The sequence below is a fragment of the Hylobates moloch genome, unplaced genomic scaffold, assembly GCF_009828535.3.
Source record: "Hylobates moloch isolate HMO894 unplaced genomic scaffold, HMol_V3 SCAFFOLD_3, whole genome shotgun sequence".
Classification (NCBI taxonomy): domain Eukaryota; kingdom Metazoa; phylum Chordata; class Mammalia; order Primates; family Hylobatidae; genus Hylobates; species Hylobates moloch.
In genome coordinates, this window is record NW_026652278.1 from 177,949,397 (window position 1) to 177,965,294 (window position 15,898).

The 15,898-nt window shown below is 43.3% G+C and overlaps 1 protein-coding gene across 4 annotated transcripts; it reads left to right on the plus strand.

Moving 5' to 3' along the window:
* Positions 1 to 400: 400 nt before the first annotated feature.
* TRIML2 (tripartite motif family like 2) lies at positions 401 to 13,934 on the plus strand. Of its 4 annotated transcripts, none has more exons than XM_032169031.2 (8): positions 404 to 811; positions 1,055 to 1,150; positions 4,363 to 4,557; positions 6,148 to 6,288; positions 7,064 to 7,138; positions 8,008 to 8,030; positions 8,193 to 8,293; positions 13,249 to 13,934. In XM_032169031.2, exons 1-8 carry the CDS (start codon positions 623 to 625, stop codon positions 13,818 to 13,820), a joined length of 1,392 nt encoding a protein of 463 aa, XP_032024922.1. In that variant the 5' UTR covers positions 404 to 622; the 3' UTR covers positions 13,821 to 13,934. The 4 variants fall into 4 exon arrangements, with proteins under 4 accessions (XP_058291830.1, XP_032024922.1, XP_058291831.1 ...); XM_058435849.1 differs by having other exon boundaries at positions 762 to 811; positions 4,340 to 4,557; XM_058435847.1 differs by lacking the exon at positions 7,064 to 7,138 and having other exon boundaries at positions 401 to 811.
* The last annotated feature ends 1,964 nt before the right edge of the window (positions 13,935 to 15,898 follow it).

Here is a 15,898-nt window from a genome sequence, read left to right on the forward strand (position 1 = left end):
CTGTAGTCCCAGCTACTCCAGAAGCTGCGGTGGGAGGATCGCTGGAGCCCGGGAGTTCCGGAGGCCGCAGTGAGCCGTGGTCACGCCACTGTACTCTAGACTGGGCGACAGAGCAACTGTCTCTCAGAGGGAAAGTATTTTAATAACTTTTTCAGATAGTTGTGGTTTTTTTCTGTAATTCTGTCAATGAACTTCTTTCGTACTCTGTTACCTCACTCTAGTCCTGAAGTTCCTTCAGAAATTAGCGCGATGCCTTTTGAGCCCTGTTTTCCCCTGAATGACTCATAGGTGAGCGGTGTTCCTTGTAATTAATTTTCAGCCTGTTGCTCAAGATTGTCAGAAGACCTGAGGGAGACCCGCTGGTCTTAGAACACTGGCCTAACTCTGTCTTTTCCCCAAGCAGGCAGCTGCCAGAAGTTTGTTGGATTTGAGGAGTCCAGAGCGCCGACCCGCTCTGTCTGCGTGGACTTATTTCCTTGGATCTTCGTGGACGCTGAAGTTGCCAAGTGTGTGTGCCTGCTCCAGAAAACAAAGGAAGCCACCATTTTTTCTCATTCACAGTGCAGGGAAATACCTCAGTAGAAGCAAACAGTCCAGTCTTCAACCAGGGACCCCTACCAGGATGTCCAAAAGGCTCAGCCCTCGGTTACAGCACAACGTCACAGAAGATGCCTATTGTGAAACACACCTGGAACCAGCACGGCTGTTCTGTGATGTTGACCAAATCACACTCTGCAGCAAATGCTGCCAGTCCCAGGAGCACAAACATCACATGGTGTGTAGGATACAAGAGGCTGCTGAGAATTACAGGGTAAGATTCACTCAAATCCCAAAACACTCTGGCCAACTCCTATATGGATGAAATGGACAGCCATTCTGGTCCTCCAAAACCATTACCTTAGATGATGTTTATTACAGAATATTAGATAAGTTCGTTGAACCTTCAACCTGAAGGCTAAGAAAATATATACTCAGAGTCGTTGGCTGTTTAAGGTTAGGAATCCAACTTTTCTAAATCAATGATCTCACCTAGAATTCTGTGCTTTCTCTATAGAAGTTATTCCAGGAAATATTGAACACATCAAGGGAGAAACTTGAAGCAGCTAAAAGCATATTGACTGATGAGCGAGAAAGAATGGCGATGATTCAGGTCAGTGAGTGCTTATCTTGATTCTTGGGGGAAAATTACCAGTAATGTTGCTAGAAAATAGTGTATCATAAACAAAGTCAAAAGACAAATCACAAAGCAGGAAAAATGTGAAATCTATAGGAAGGAAAAGTGCTAATATCTTAATGTATAAAAAGCTCTTTAAAGTCAGTAGGAGGCTGGGCGTGGTGACTCAGGCCTGTAATCCCAGCACTTTGGGAAGCTGAGGAGGGCGGATCACTTGAGGTCAGGAGTTCGAGACCAGCCTGGCCAACGTGGTGAAACCCTGTCTCTACTAAAAATACAAAAATTAGCTGGGCATGGTTGCACGAGCCTGTATTCCCAGCTACTCGGGAGGTTGAGGCAGGAGAATCGCTTGAACCGGGAGGCAGAGGTTGCAGTGAGCCGAGATCACATTACTGGACTCCAGCCTAGGCCACAGAGCAAGACTCCATCTCAAAAAAAATAAAAATAAAAGAAGTCAGTAAGGAAAAGACTAGAAATTTAATTTTAAAAAACAATCAAATAAGAGTTTGCAGAAAAGAAAGTGTAAATATATTTTAAATACATTGAAAGAATTTGAACTTTGTTGATGGTAAGAGAAATACAAATTATATGGTGAGTAAAATGGCATTTGCAATGCTATTTGCAATGATCAAAAAGATTAACGACACCGTTTATAACAATGACGTAGGAGAATGAGCATCTCTTGTACTTCTGGTTGCCACATAAATTCTGAAACCCTTTAAAGAGCAATTTGAGAATTGCTATCCAGATTTGAGGGTTCACCACCTGTTAGGCATATTTCACATCTAATTTCAGCCTGTATCTTCATACTTAATCCTATTCCGTGCAAGGTATCCCCGATTCTGGGTCTTTTCTCTCCCTCAATTTTTAAAGGAAATAAATGCCTAGTTAGGGAAGATAGTGGAGGAGAATTGCCTGGCTAGGTAAGAATTTTTCAGCTGATCCCCCTTTTTTTTTCAGTTCCAAGCACCACATGTTCAGCAAATACTGAGATCCCACTGTTTGCCAGGGACTATGCAAGGTGCTAGGGGCTTGCCAGTGGAAAACAAAAAAAAACACGGTTCTGCTTTCGTGGAACTTGCATTCTAGTGGATATAAACAAAATAAGTTTAATGTATAGTATGTTACATGGGAAGTGTTTTAAAAAGATTTTTTTAGGAGAGAAAGAAAGCAATGGAGTGAGCTTTTAAATAAAGTGATCAGAACCTTGTTATTCAGAAGGTGGCACTGAAGGAGGTGAGGGATTGGGCCATGCAGTTTTCTTGTGGAGGAATATTCTAGGCAGAGGAAAGGCCTGGAGGCTGCCATGTATCTGGCTGGAGCTGTATAAGGAAATGGGGGCTGTAGGTGATGAGATCAGAAGAAGGCAGTCAGTCATTTAGGGTGGCTAGCCTTCAATGAAATACAAGGTTCAAAACCACTGGAAGGTTTCGAACAGAAGACTGACATGATTTAACTTCCATTTTCATAGAAACATGCTAGCTGCCAAATGAAAATAGACATTAAGATAGTAAAAGCAGGCCGGTCGTGGTGGCTCACACCTGTAATCCCAGCACTTTGGGAGGCCGAGGCGGGCGGATCACGAGGTCAGGAGATCGAGACCATCCTGGCTAACATGGTGAAACCCCCCGTCTCTACTAAAAAATACAAAAAATTAGCCGTTCCACTGCACTCCAGCCTGGGTGACAGAGTGAGACTCCGTCAAAAAAAAAAAACAAAAAAAACAAGATAGTAAAAGCAGAGGTGGAGAGACGTGCAAAGGGACTTGCAATAATTAGGGAGAGATGATGGGAGACAGCTGGGGGACAGGTAGAGTGGTGGTGAAAAGTGGTCAGGTTCTTGATAAATCTTGATTTCATTGAATCTTTTTTTTTTTTTTTTTTTTTTTGAGACGGAGTTTCGCTCTTGTTGCCCAGGCTAGAGTTCAGTGATGCGATCTCGGCTCACTGCAACCTCCGCCTCCCGGGTTCAAGCGATTCTCCTGCCTTAGTCTCCCAGGTAGCTGACATTACAGGCGCCCGTCATCATGCCTGGCTAATTTTTGTATTTTTAGTACAGACGGGGTTTCACCATGTTGGTCAGGCTGGTCTCGAACTGCTGACCTCATGATACACCTGCTTTGGCCTCCCAAAGGGCTGGGATTACAGACGTGAGCCCGGACAATTTCATTGAATCTTAAGTAGCTTAATAGAGATGCTATTTAAGCATCTCTAAGATGACTCCTCTCAAATATATATCCCTAGCTCAGACTTCCAAAAGGTAGTAGACTTCATGTCCAATTTCCTACTTACTGTCTTTACCTGGATGTCTAATTGACTAATCAAATTCATCACATCCCGAACTAACGCACACCCCTCACTTCTGGAATCCAGCCTTTCCATAGATTATATATTTTGGTAATTCCATTCTTCCAGTTGCTTAGTCTAAAATTTTCGGTGTCTTTTGTCCATGACTCCTTTTTTTCCCACAACTCTTACCCAACGTCAGCAAATCCCATTGGCCCTTTTCCAATGTCCTGGTCTCCTCGTCTGTTGACAGAGGCTGTAGCTTCCTTAGTTTTTCCTTATTGATGAACACTTCTTCGTCTGCATTTTATGTTCTAAAATTGTGTTGATGTCTTGGCTGATGTTGACTCAAATTCCATTTCTCCTTTGGGTTTATTCCCTTTCTTCTGTACTTTTCATTTCCTTGTCTTTTTTTTTTTTTTTTTTTTCTTTTTTTTTTTTTTTTTTTTTTGAGACAGAGTCTAGCTCTGTTGCCAGGCTGGAGTGCCGTGGTGCAATCTCGGCTCACTGCAACCTCCACCTCCCGGGTTCAAGCGATTTTCCTGCCTCAGCCTCCCGAGTAGCTGGGATTACAGGCACGTGCCACCATGCCCAGCTAATTTTTGTATTTTTAGTAGAGACGGGGTTTCACCATATTGGTCAGGCTGGTCTTGAACTCCTGACCTCGTGATCCACCCACCTTGGCCTCCCCAAGTGTTGGGATTATAGGCGTGAGCCACTGCGCCCAGCCTTCCTTGTCTTTATATTGAGGTTAGAGATGGAAAAAATACATTGTGGTCAGTGTAAGATATATATACATATGTATATATACGTATGTATGTATTATAACGTGTGTGTGTGTATGTGTGTGTGTTGTTAATCCATCATGTTTAACCTGAAGTCTACCATGTCTGTATGAGGAAGGAAGAGGAACAAAATTTTAAAAAGATGATTGAGTCTGAGTATAGTATGAGACTCCGGTTATTGAATGAAGAGTGTGAGCAGAATCTCCAGAGACAGCAGGAATGCGTATCTGACTTGAACTTGAGAGAAGCCCTTCAGAATCAAGTGATCAACCTTGCCACCGAGCTAGAGGAGGTGTTCCAGGAAATGCTACAGGTGAGATGTTGACAACAACATCTTCATATTTGAGAAATGAGAAAAAGAAGAGCTGAACATTATGTCAATTCCAGAGTAACATAGCCAGTGACAACCACACATGTATTCAAATGAATTATATACCTACCTGGCAACTCCGTTTCTATGAATTTATCTTGACATACATTTAAAAAGACATAAATAAAGCACAATATACCTGTAGATATATTTGTACACATATTACTGTATTATGCTTCAAATATACTTACACACATAGAAAAAGACACCTGGGTAAGGCAACACTGAAACTGAGTTCCAGTGTAGAGCCATGGTTTAGAATTCACCTTAGAAGCCGGATGAATGGAGTTCCTATCCGAGTCAGCTGTTTACTGGCTCCTGGGTGGCCTACGACCTGCTGCTTAACCTTTGACTCGGTTCCTTTAGCTGTAAAGTGATATAACAATGGCCCCTAATTTATAAAATTATTGTGAGATTTGAGTGAGACAGTCTGCTAAAGCTTATTAAATCTGTCTTGTTCATGTTAACCAGTTGATGAGCAGCAGATATTACAATTATAACATTTATTCATAGCAAGAGGTTAGAAACACCCTGTATTTGTCAATAGAAGACTCACAAAGTGTACTCCATACATACATGGAAGAATACTCTTCAGCATGTGAAGATGGTGTCATGGCTCTGTGTATATGAATAAGGAATGTTCTCCAAGAATAAAGTAAGTTGTCAGATTAGTAATCAAATATAATAAACTATCACTTATGGTTATGTTTTTTCCCCCTAAATAACATACGCATGTTGCTTATCTGACTACCTACATAAAGTATACTTGGAAGGATAAAAAGAAAACCGATATCGGTAACATAATTATTTATTTCTTATTTGTTAATCTATATAACTTAATTTTAATGGATTTCAAGTGAATGAAAAAATAGGGAACCTTCTGAACAAACAGCCACAGAAAAAACATGAAATGTTTTAGGTGCGTGTTAATGTGAGTAAGGGCTGCGTGCACACACATCTGTACCAGCTTAAACATACATAATAGGGGGCAAAGAATCAACTGTTTCTTGAGAGGAATCCTGCTTCAACAGAAGAATATCATGGCCTTGCCTAATTATGTCTATTCCTGGGGTAGCAGGCAGAAAAGCAGGGCTTTTGTTTTTGTTTTTGTTTTTTTATTTTTGTTTTTGGTTTTTTTTTTTTTGAGATGGAGTCTTCCTCTGTCACTCAGGCTAGAGTGCAGTGGCATGGTTTTGGCTCACTGCAACCTCTGCCTCCCAGGTTCAAGCGATTCTCCTGCCTCAGCCTCCTGAGTAGCTGGGATTACAGGCACCCGCCACCATGCCCAGCTAATTTTTGTACTTTTTGTGGAGACTGGGTTTCACCATGTTGGCCAGGCTGGTCTCGAACACCTGACCTCGTGATCCACTGGCCTCGGCCACCCAAAGTGCTGGGATTACAGGCGTGAGCCACCGCGCCCAACCGAAAAGCAGGTTTTTAAAGACATGGTTGAATTAATCTATAGGAGAAGTTACCGAACTCTTGTTCCTGGACTTGAGGTTGTTGAATAGTAACAAAGAGATGCTTCTGCAGAGACTGGGCCATGTGGGGAGAGAGAACATGAAGAAACTGAAGGAGAGTGAAGCCAGGGTTTCTAAACAGATCTGCAGCCTCCGAAAGCTCATCGTGGAGCTTGAGAGAAAGTGTGGGGAAGGCGCCTTAGCATTGCTCAAGGTAAGATGCTGGGAAAAAGAAAATAAAATTCATTCCAGTATTTGAGAAATGAGAAGTGGACAGTACTCGTTAGGGGTTGCTGCCAGAACACAATATCCAATTACCTTCAACCACAAAAGAAGGCTACACGACTATTTTTCAGCTGCCAAAAGCTTTAGGAATGGTCATAGCTTCGTGGGATAGTGTGGAGCTGCTTCATAAGATGAATTCTCACCTTAAAATGATCAGCAGTAAGTTAGGGTTGAGAAGTGACACAGTGTGGTTAATAATTGATTAGTCAAATTATGATACATCCATGCAATGAAATACTCTGTAATCATAAAGAATAAAACAGCTCTATAGGCACTTAAATAGTATCTTCAAGCACTCGTTAAGTGAAAAAGAAAGATGCAGACTGCTTTTCGTTTGATCTTTGGACAATAAGTATATGTACACACACATATACATGTGTGGTTGCTAATATTCACAGACTTTCTTTCAAAAAAAAATATATAGTCATCTGTGATAATCTTGAAACAAGTGTGAGATTATCTGCTATGGTCTGAATGTTTGTGTCCCTCCAAAATATGTATGTTGAAATCCTCACCTCCAAGGCGATGGTATTGGGAGGTGGGGCCTTTGGGTAGTGAGTGGGGCCAGGGGGCAGAGCCCCTGTGAATGGGATTAGGGCTCTTATAAAAGAGGCCGAGGAAGACCTCACCCCTTCAGCTTGTGAGGCTGGAGATGGAGGCTACCTAGGAGGGATGGAGCCCTCACCGGACACTGAATCTGCCAGTGCCTTGATCTTGAAATTCGGCCTCCAGAACTGCGAGAAATGAATTTCTGGTATGAAGAAGTTACTCAGTCTATGGTAAGTATTGCAAATTTTGAATTGTGTATAGTAACATACATTGCCTTTCAGAAAGTGGGTTACCTTTTTTTTTTTTTTTTTTTTTTTTAAATGAGATGGAGTCTCGATCTGTCGCCCAGGCTGGAGTGCAGTGGTGCAATTTTGGCTCACTGTAACCTCTGCCTCCCCGGTTCAAGTGATTCTCCTGCCTCAGCCTCCCGAGTAGTTGGGATTACAGGCGCCCGCCACCACGCCCAGCTAATTTTTGTATTTTTAGTAGAGACGCGGTTTCACCTTGTTGGTCAGGCTGGTCTCAAACTCGTGACCTCAGCTCATACGCCCACCTTGGCCTCCCAGAGTGCTGGGATTACAGACATGAGCCACCGCGCCTGGCCTTACTGTCTTTTTAAGACTGTCCATATCCCTCTCCTGGGCTTATAATTGCGAGTGAATGCGCTCATCTGGAAAGCGTCTGCAGGTAAATCCTTAGGAAGCAGCTCAGTTCTTGAGCATGCAAGCAGGTGTGGCTCTGCCAGGCTCCCACTGCCCTCCCAGCCAGCGGCCACTTCACCTGCTCAACTCTGGCCACCCCCTGCGTGGAAAGCTGATAGATGCTCCCGTCTGAAGACTGAGAAATAAGGGCTCTGAGTAAGATGGCTGGGTTGAGGGATAGAAAACCTTTCCCTTGGGACTACGACAAAATGATTTCATGCATTTTTCTGACTTTTTCTATTTCCATGTTAGAATTTGTTCATCTGATAACTAGCATGATGAAGCTGAAGAAATGACATGGAAATTGAGTTCATTGTAAGAGGATATTTTCCTGGGCACAGATTGCAAAAGACAGCTCAAAAACCCAGTAGTAACCTGGTCTCTTTTCTTTCCCTTAGAATGCAAAATACTCTTTAGAAAGGTGAGTTTTCATTTTGGATACAATTGGGTGAGAATCAGAGTCCAGTAAGATGTTGATTGGGATAAGGAGATTGCATTTGCTGGTAGGATGTAATGGGATCCATCCGCTAGACCAAGGGGCCTGTGGTCTGTGCAGATGACTGAGGCTGTCCTTTCTCTTCAGGAGCAAGTCACTGTTGCTTGAGCATCTGGAGCCCGCTCATATCACAGACCTGAGTTTATGCCACATAAGAGGACTCAGCAGCATGTTCAGAGTACTCCAGAGTAAGTTGACACGTGTGAACGCTCACAGGGCACTGTTCTGTATTTGAGAATCACGTGACCATCCTGCCATAAATGAAAACAAATTCCAGTAGTTTAAAAATTTTAGGCCAGCACAGTGGGTCACTCCTGTAATCCCAGCATTTCGGGAGGCCAAGGCGGGCGGTTTGCTTGAGACCAGGAGTTTGAAACCAGCCTAACCAACATGGTGAACTCCCATCTCTACACAAAATACGAAAATTAGCCGGTTGTGGTTGTGCATGCCTGTAATCCCTGCTACTTGAGTGGCTGAGGCGGGAGAATTGCTTGCACCCGGGAGGCAGAGGTTGCAGTGAGCTGAGATCACACCACTGCACTCCAGCCTGGGCAACAGAACGAGACTCTGTCTTAAATAAATTAAAAAAAAAAATAAAAATTTTAGGAGACTGGAGAGCTTAACATGTTATACATATTAGACAAGGATCAAAAAAATAACTGTATGATCTCATATGAAAGCTCTTCCCTTGCAAAATCTTTTTTTTTTTTTTTGGAGACAGAGTTTTACTTTGTCCAGGCTGGAGTGCAGTGGTGTGATCTTGGCTCACTGCAACCTCCCCCTCCTGGGTTCAAGTGATTCTCCTGCCTCGGCTGGGATTACAGGCATGCACCACCACACCCGCCTAATTTTTTGTATTTATAGTAGATACGAGGTCTTACCATGTTGGTCTGGCTGGTCTTGACCTCCTGATCTCAGGTGACCCGTGCGCCTTGGGCTCCCAAAGTGCTGGGATTACAGGCGTGAGCCACCATGCCCGGCTGCAGATTCTTTACCAGTTCCCCAGCCATGAAACATGATTGCAGGCAGATTCCACTGCTTAAAAATTTAAAACTTCTGGGGGAGAAATTCAGCACGTATAACAAAGGGTTTATATCTCCCATCCTTACAGCTTTGCCTTTCCCAGAGTGTCCTATCCGTGGAACCCTACAGTGTGTGGCCTTTTGAGGCTGACAGCATACTGCAGTTGACATATAGAACGTCCAGGCTGCTTCATGTATCAGTAGTTTGTTCCTTTTTATTATTGATAATATTCCATTGTATCAATATACCATAATTTACTTATCCTTCTGCAATTCTATGGACATGGGTTGTTTCCAGCTCTGTGCTGTAAATGTTAGCAGCAGATTTTTGTGTGAGCACAGCTTCGTAGTTCTTGATTGACTATCTAAGGGTGGGATTGCCAAACTTGTTTTCCAAACTGCCTGTGCCATTTTGCCTTCCCACCGATAACGTGCGAAAGATTCAGTGACTCTACATTCTCACCAGGGTTTGGGATTGTCAGTTTGTTTTACTACGTCCGACCCGATAGGTGTGTAGTGGTATCTCGTTTTAATTTGCGTTTCCAGAATGACTAATGATGTTAAGCATATTTTCATGTGTTTATTTTCACTGTCTCTCTACTTTGAAATACATGTACAAACCCCTTTTCTAAATTGGGTTGTATCTTTCTTGAGTTTTATAATTTCTTTATAAATTCTGTTTAGCATTCATTTATCAGATATGTTTTGCAAATATTTCCTCCCAGTATGGTTTATATTCTCATTTTCCTAATACTATCTTTTGAAGTGTAGAGGTTTTGCATTTTGATGAAGTTCAATGTATCAAGTTTTTTCTTTTATGATTTCTGCTTTTTGTGTCTTATTTAAGAAATTTTGCCAAAGCCAACAAAGATTTCCTTCTAAAAGTTTTATGGTTTTAGGTTTTACATTGTGGCCTATGAACCACTGAGAGTTAATATGTGTATACAGTTCACAGAATGGTGCAAACCCTCTCCTCCCCCCACCTTTTATTTTTATTTTTTGACTCATGTGTATCCATTTGTTCCAGTTTCATTTGTTAAAAACACTACCCTTGTCCATTCAATTTACTTGGCCCCTTTGTTGAAAATCAGCTGGTATATGTGATCAGGTCTATTAGTGACTCTAACAGGTCTATTGATGGTTGACTCTGTCCCTTTGCCAATAGCACATTGGCTTAATTGATAACTCTGTAGGAAGTCTTGAAAGCAGGTACTGTGCATTCTCCAAATTTATTCTTTTTCGGAATAGTTTTGGCTACTGTAGGTTGTTTGCTTTTCCACATAAATTTTGAAATCAGCTTGTTGGCCTCTTCAAAATGGACCGCTGGGATTTTTATTGATGTAACATCGAATCCACAGATCAATTTGGGGAGAATTGACATCTTGACAATATTTAGTGCTTTCAGTCCAGGAATACAAAATATCTCCATTTATTTAGGCCTTCGATTTCTCTCATCAGTGTTTTGTCACTTTCAGCATAAAATGTTATATGTATTTGGAGATGTATTCCTAAGTATTTTACGTTTTTTACTGCCACTGTAAACAGTATTTTAAAATAGCAATTTCTAATTGACATTTCATTCATTTCTAGTTCATTACAAGTATATAGAAATTGAATTGTTTTATATATATTGACATTTGTACCCTATAACTATGCGAAAGTCACTCATTAGACAGTGGATTTCTATAAATAGATCCTTCGGGATTTTCTACAAAGTCATGAAGTATATGAGTATAGAGAGCTTTATTTCTGCCTTTCCAGTCTGTAAGCCTTTTCTGCATTTTTTTGCCTTATTATACTGGCTCAGCCCTGCAGTGTGTTAAATAGAAGTGGTGAGAGTGGACACTTGCTTATTCTCGATCTTAGGAAGAAAGAAAACATTAAGTCTTTCACTCTAAATTCTGATACAGCTATAGGGCTTTTTGTTGTTGTTTTGTGGGGTTTTTTTTTTTTTTGAGATGGTGTCTGGCTCTGTCACCCAGGCTGGAATGTAGTGGAGAAGTCTCAGCTCACTGCAACCTCCTCCTCCCAGATTCAAACGATTCTCCTGCCTCAGCCTCCTGGGTAGCTGGGACTACAGGCACGCGCCACCACACTCAGCTAATTTTTGTATTTTTAGTAGAGACGGGTTTTCACTTTGTTGGTCAGGCTGGTCTCGAGCTCCCAACCTCATGATCTGCCTGCCTCAGGCTCCCAGAGTGCTGGGATTAAAGGTGTGAGCTACTGCGACTGGCCCTAGCTATTTTTTTTTTTTTATGGCTGCCTTTCATCAAATTGAGGATGTCCCTATTTATTTCTGGTTTAAGAATTTTTATGAATCAATGTTGAATTTATCAAGTTCTTTTTCTCTTGAGATTTTCCTGTTTTTTCTTCTTCAACCTTTTTTGTTGTTGTTTTTAAGATGAGTCTTGCTCTGTTGCCCAGGCTGGAGTGCAGTGGCACGATCTCGGCTCACCTCAAGCTCCGCCTCCCAAATGCAAGCGATGCTCCTGCCTCACCCTCCTGAGTAGCTGGGATGACAAGCCGCCACCAGGCCTGGCTAATTTTTGTAATTTTAGTAGAGATGGGGTTTCGCCAGGCTGGTCTCAAAGTCCTGGCCTCAAGTGATCCCTCCGCCTTGGCCTAACTAAAGTGCTAGGATTACAAGCATGAGCCACTGTGCCCGGCCACAGCTGTGCATTTTTCCAGAGATAATTTGCATTTGTTTCTGCCATTCTCCTGGAAATACTGAGAGTCTCAGACAATTTTTTTAAAGTTCAAGACATGTAGCTGTTGAGACCACCCTAATAATGTGAATTGGGCTTCAAATTCAGAGATTTAAGTTAATTAAATTTACTTCAGTCAAATAATAGAAATTAAGCTGGATTCCATGTTACACAAAGTAGGAAATAAAGGCCTTCCAGGTTTATGGCTTAGACAACTGAAGCAATAAGGGAGCTGTGAACTGAGAAGTAGAGACTGCAGAGGGCTGGCGTTGAAGTTCCATTTTGGGTGTATTATGTTTGAAATTCCTGTGTTTTTTCCAACTGGCATTTAGCTGTTTATGGAGTGAGTCATAAGTACAGAGAAGATGTTTAAAACTGAAGCTATGCACAGTTAGCTGGGGGCAGCGAAGGAGAATATACTACTTGAAAGAAGAAGACCCAGGACCAAGCCCTGAAAGATCACAATAGTTAGAGGTTGGGCAGAAAGAGATGAGAGGAACAGTCAGAGATAGGAAGAAGGCGTATTCACGCAGGTATGAGGAATTCATTGAGCCTGCATGTTCTCAGCGTGAGTTTCTGGAGGGTCCTCACAGGTGTTCTGTCCTCCGCTGGTAAATTCTCTGATGTACTGCCTGATGTCCAGGGCGTGTCGTCAGCAATTTCCAGGCCTCTGTGTCACCCTGTGGGGATATTGAAGATGTGTAGAGTGCGGCATTGGGAGGGCCATGAATGAGTTGCTGCTAGCCAACTCCTCTGGCCGCTCCAGGCTTGGAGATCTATAGAAGACCAGGGTTAGGCCCCAAGTGATATCTGGGTGGAACTTGGCACCAGGACAGTTTGACAGCCTCTGGGGTGAAGGTGTTTTTTGTTTGTGTGTGTGTTTGTTTGTTTTGAGATGGAGTCTCGCTCTGTTGCCCAGGCTGGAGTGCAGTGGCGCGATCTCGGCTCACGGCAACCTCCGCCTCCTGGGTTCAAGCAATTTTCTGCCTCAGCCTCCCGAGTAGCTGGGATTACAGGCGCCCGCCACCACACCTGGCTAATTTTTACATTTTTTTAGTAGAGACGGGGTTTCACCATCTTGGCCAGGCTTGTCTTGAACTCCTGACCCTGTGAGCCACTGCGCCTGGCCGGGTGAAGGTGTTTCTAAACCTTCCTTAGCCCATTCTTCTTTGTTTTATTCTTCCTGCTCAAATAAACTGTGTCCCTTTCCATATCTTATGGACTTTTTCCTCCATGAGGTCCATATTGAAGTGAAATTTAGAGGTTCCTTTTCCTGGACCCTCCCAAATTGCCTCTCCCGTGTCTGGGCCTGGGACTTTTACGCACTCAGTGGGAAGCCCGGGCGTGTTAGAAGTCATGTCTCTGGCATTGGCACTGGTGAACTCCTGGGTTAACGAGGGTTTTCTCTCCTGGTAGGACATTTAACGTTGGATCCTGAAACAGCTCATCCCTGCCTGGCACTATCTGAGGACCTGAGAACTATGAGATTGAGACATGGGCAGCAGGAGGGGGCTGGCAACCCAGAAAGACTGGACTTCAGTGCCATGGTGCTGGCTGCGGAGAGCTTCACCTCAGGGAGGCACTACTGGGAGGTGGATGTGGAAAAGGCAACCAGGTGGCAAGTGGGCATATACCACGGCTCCGCAGACACGACGGGCAGCACAGCCAGAGCTTCCGGAGAGAAAGTCTTGCTCACGGGGTCGGTGATGGGGACCGAGTGGACCCTCTGGGTCTTCCCCCCTCTGAAAAGGCTCTTCCTGGAAAAGAAGTTGGACACAGTTGGGGTTTTCCTTGACTACGAACACGGGCAGATCTCATTCTACAATGTGACCGAGATGTCCCTCATTTACAATTTCTCCCATTGCGCCTTCCAAGGAGCCCTCAGGCCTGTGTTTTCCCTCTGTATCCCAAACGGAGACGCAAGTCCAGACTCCCTCACCATCTCCCCACAACGTGGTCCTTCTTGCGATGCTGCTGTTAGCCCTTAATATTCTGTGTGCAAAATCCAAGACCACGAGACACCAGAAAGTTGGAGAACAAGACTTTGAAAGAATTTGTGTAAACCCAATAAAAAGCGTTCCAGGAGTTGGAGCCTGATTTAATATCCAGAGCCTTTGCATTCGTGTAACTGTCAGCACCTGTGTGTAGTGGACGAGGTTGCACTTCACCTGAATCATGAATGATAATAACGGGGAGATCCTACATTAATGAGAACAAATGCATATGCATCGTAGGGTTGGGGAATTAGAGAAGAAATATAGTCTGGGGTCCTTAGAACTAGGTTGGGAACTCAGTATATTTCTGAAAACATTTGCAGAATCAGGTATAATCAGGAATGAAGTAGGACTTTAGATGTGAGCTTGCCACCAGGCGGAACAGAGACATTCCATTACTGACAGTGCGTCTCAGGACTTCCTAAAATGTTTTATTCCAAATAGGGAATAATAATTTATATAGATATTTTATGTGGATAAGAAGGAGGAGTTGTGGAAAATGTGAATATTTTAAAATTTTCTTTTCCTTTTTTTTGAGACGGAATTTCACTCTTGTCGCCCAGGCTGGAGTGCAGTAGCTGGATCTCAGCTCACCACAACCTCCCCGGGTTCAAGCAGTTCTCCTGCCTCAGCCTCCCCTGAGTAGCTGGGATTACAGGTGCCCGCCACCACACCCGGCTAATTTTTGTATTTTTAGTAGAGGCAGGGTTTCACCATGTTGGCCAGGATGGTCTCGAACTCCTGACCTCAAGAGATCCACCCACCTCGGCCTCCCAAAGTGCTGGAATTACAGGTGTGAGCCGAGATCGCACCACTGCACGCCAGCCTGGGCGACAGAGCGAGACTCCGTCTCAAAAAAAAAAAAAAAGACGTGAATAAGTATATTCTGGTAAAGATAGACACTCGGAAAAGTCACAATACGTCTTGATGCTGAATCACATGGAGAAGTGGGGGAAGTGGCTCTACCGGAAAAGTCAGGGTCAGGTCAGATAAGTGAGCTGGAAGTGAGATAATTATTTGAAACACTGAGATGAAGAATTCAGAGCAGACCAAGCATGATGCCTCACGCCTGTAATCCCAGCACTTTGGGAGGCTGAAGCCGGCAGATCACGAGGTCAGGAGATCGAGACCATTGTGGCCAACATGGTGAAACCCCGTCTCTACTAAAATGCAAAAGGTTAGCCAGGCGTGGTGGTGCACCCCTGTAGTCCCAGCTACTTGGGAGGCTGAGGCAGGGGAATTGCTTGAACCCAGGAGGTGGAGGTTGCAGTGAGCTGAGATTGCACCACTGCACTGCACCCCAGCCTGGTGACAGAGCGAGATTCTGTCTCAAAAAATAAAAAGAAAAAGAATTCAGAGCAATGGCTCTCAAACCCTTACCTAATTTTTTAAGAAAAGATAATGATGACTCATAAAGGGAAATGTGAGATGATTTAGCAATAAATGTATGATTAATGTTCAAAACCCAGTAATAGATGTCTCCATGTCTAGCTACTGCAAATTACAAGCTAAAATAAATACTTTGGATCAAACATTGCTATACAACCCACAACATAAACATAGAATTGTTTATAATGAGCTAGACCATGCCTGGAGCAATTTTTTAGTTGTCACCAGAAGAGTGGTGCCACCAGAATCTAGTGAATAGAGGCCAGTGATGCTGCAGTATATCCTACGATGGACGGCACAGCCTGACGCACAAAGAATTATTCAGCTCAAAACATAGTAGTGCTGAGGCTGACAAACCCTGACCTAGACCAACAATAATAGTAAAAATGAGGGTAGCAAACTGAAAAATCAGAGAATGGTGTTGAACCATTATCGGCATTCTTCCTCCAAAGTACAGGAATTCCTAATGTACCCATGTAGTGAGGGCTTTGCAAGTTTTATCTACTTATTTATTTACTTATTTATTTTTCTGTCGCCCAGACTGTAGTGCAATGGTATGATCTTGGCTCACTGCAACCTCCACCTCCAGAGTTCAAAGGATTCTCCTGCCTCAGCCTCCTGAGTAGCTGGGATTACAGATGCCCGCCAACACAGCTGGCTAATTTTTGTATTCTTGTAGAGAT

Excerpts from the sequence above, each read along its gene's own strand:
- TRIML2 (XM_032169031.2), top strand. The coding sequence starts at position 623 with ATGTCCAAAAGGCTCAGCCCTCGGTTACAGCACAACGTCACAGAAGAT. Across the intron at positions 812-1,054 it reads AGGCTGCTGAGAATTACAGG|AAGTTATTCCAGGAAATATT; the intron begins GTAAGATTCACT and ends CTTTCTCTATAG. Across the intron at positions 8,294-13,248 it reads CATGTTCAGAGTACTCCAGA|GACATTTAACGTTGGATCCT; the intron begins GTAAGTTGACAC and ends CTCTCCTGGTAG.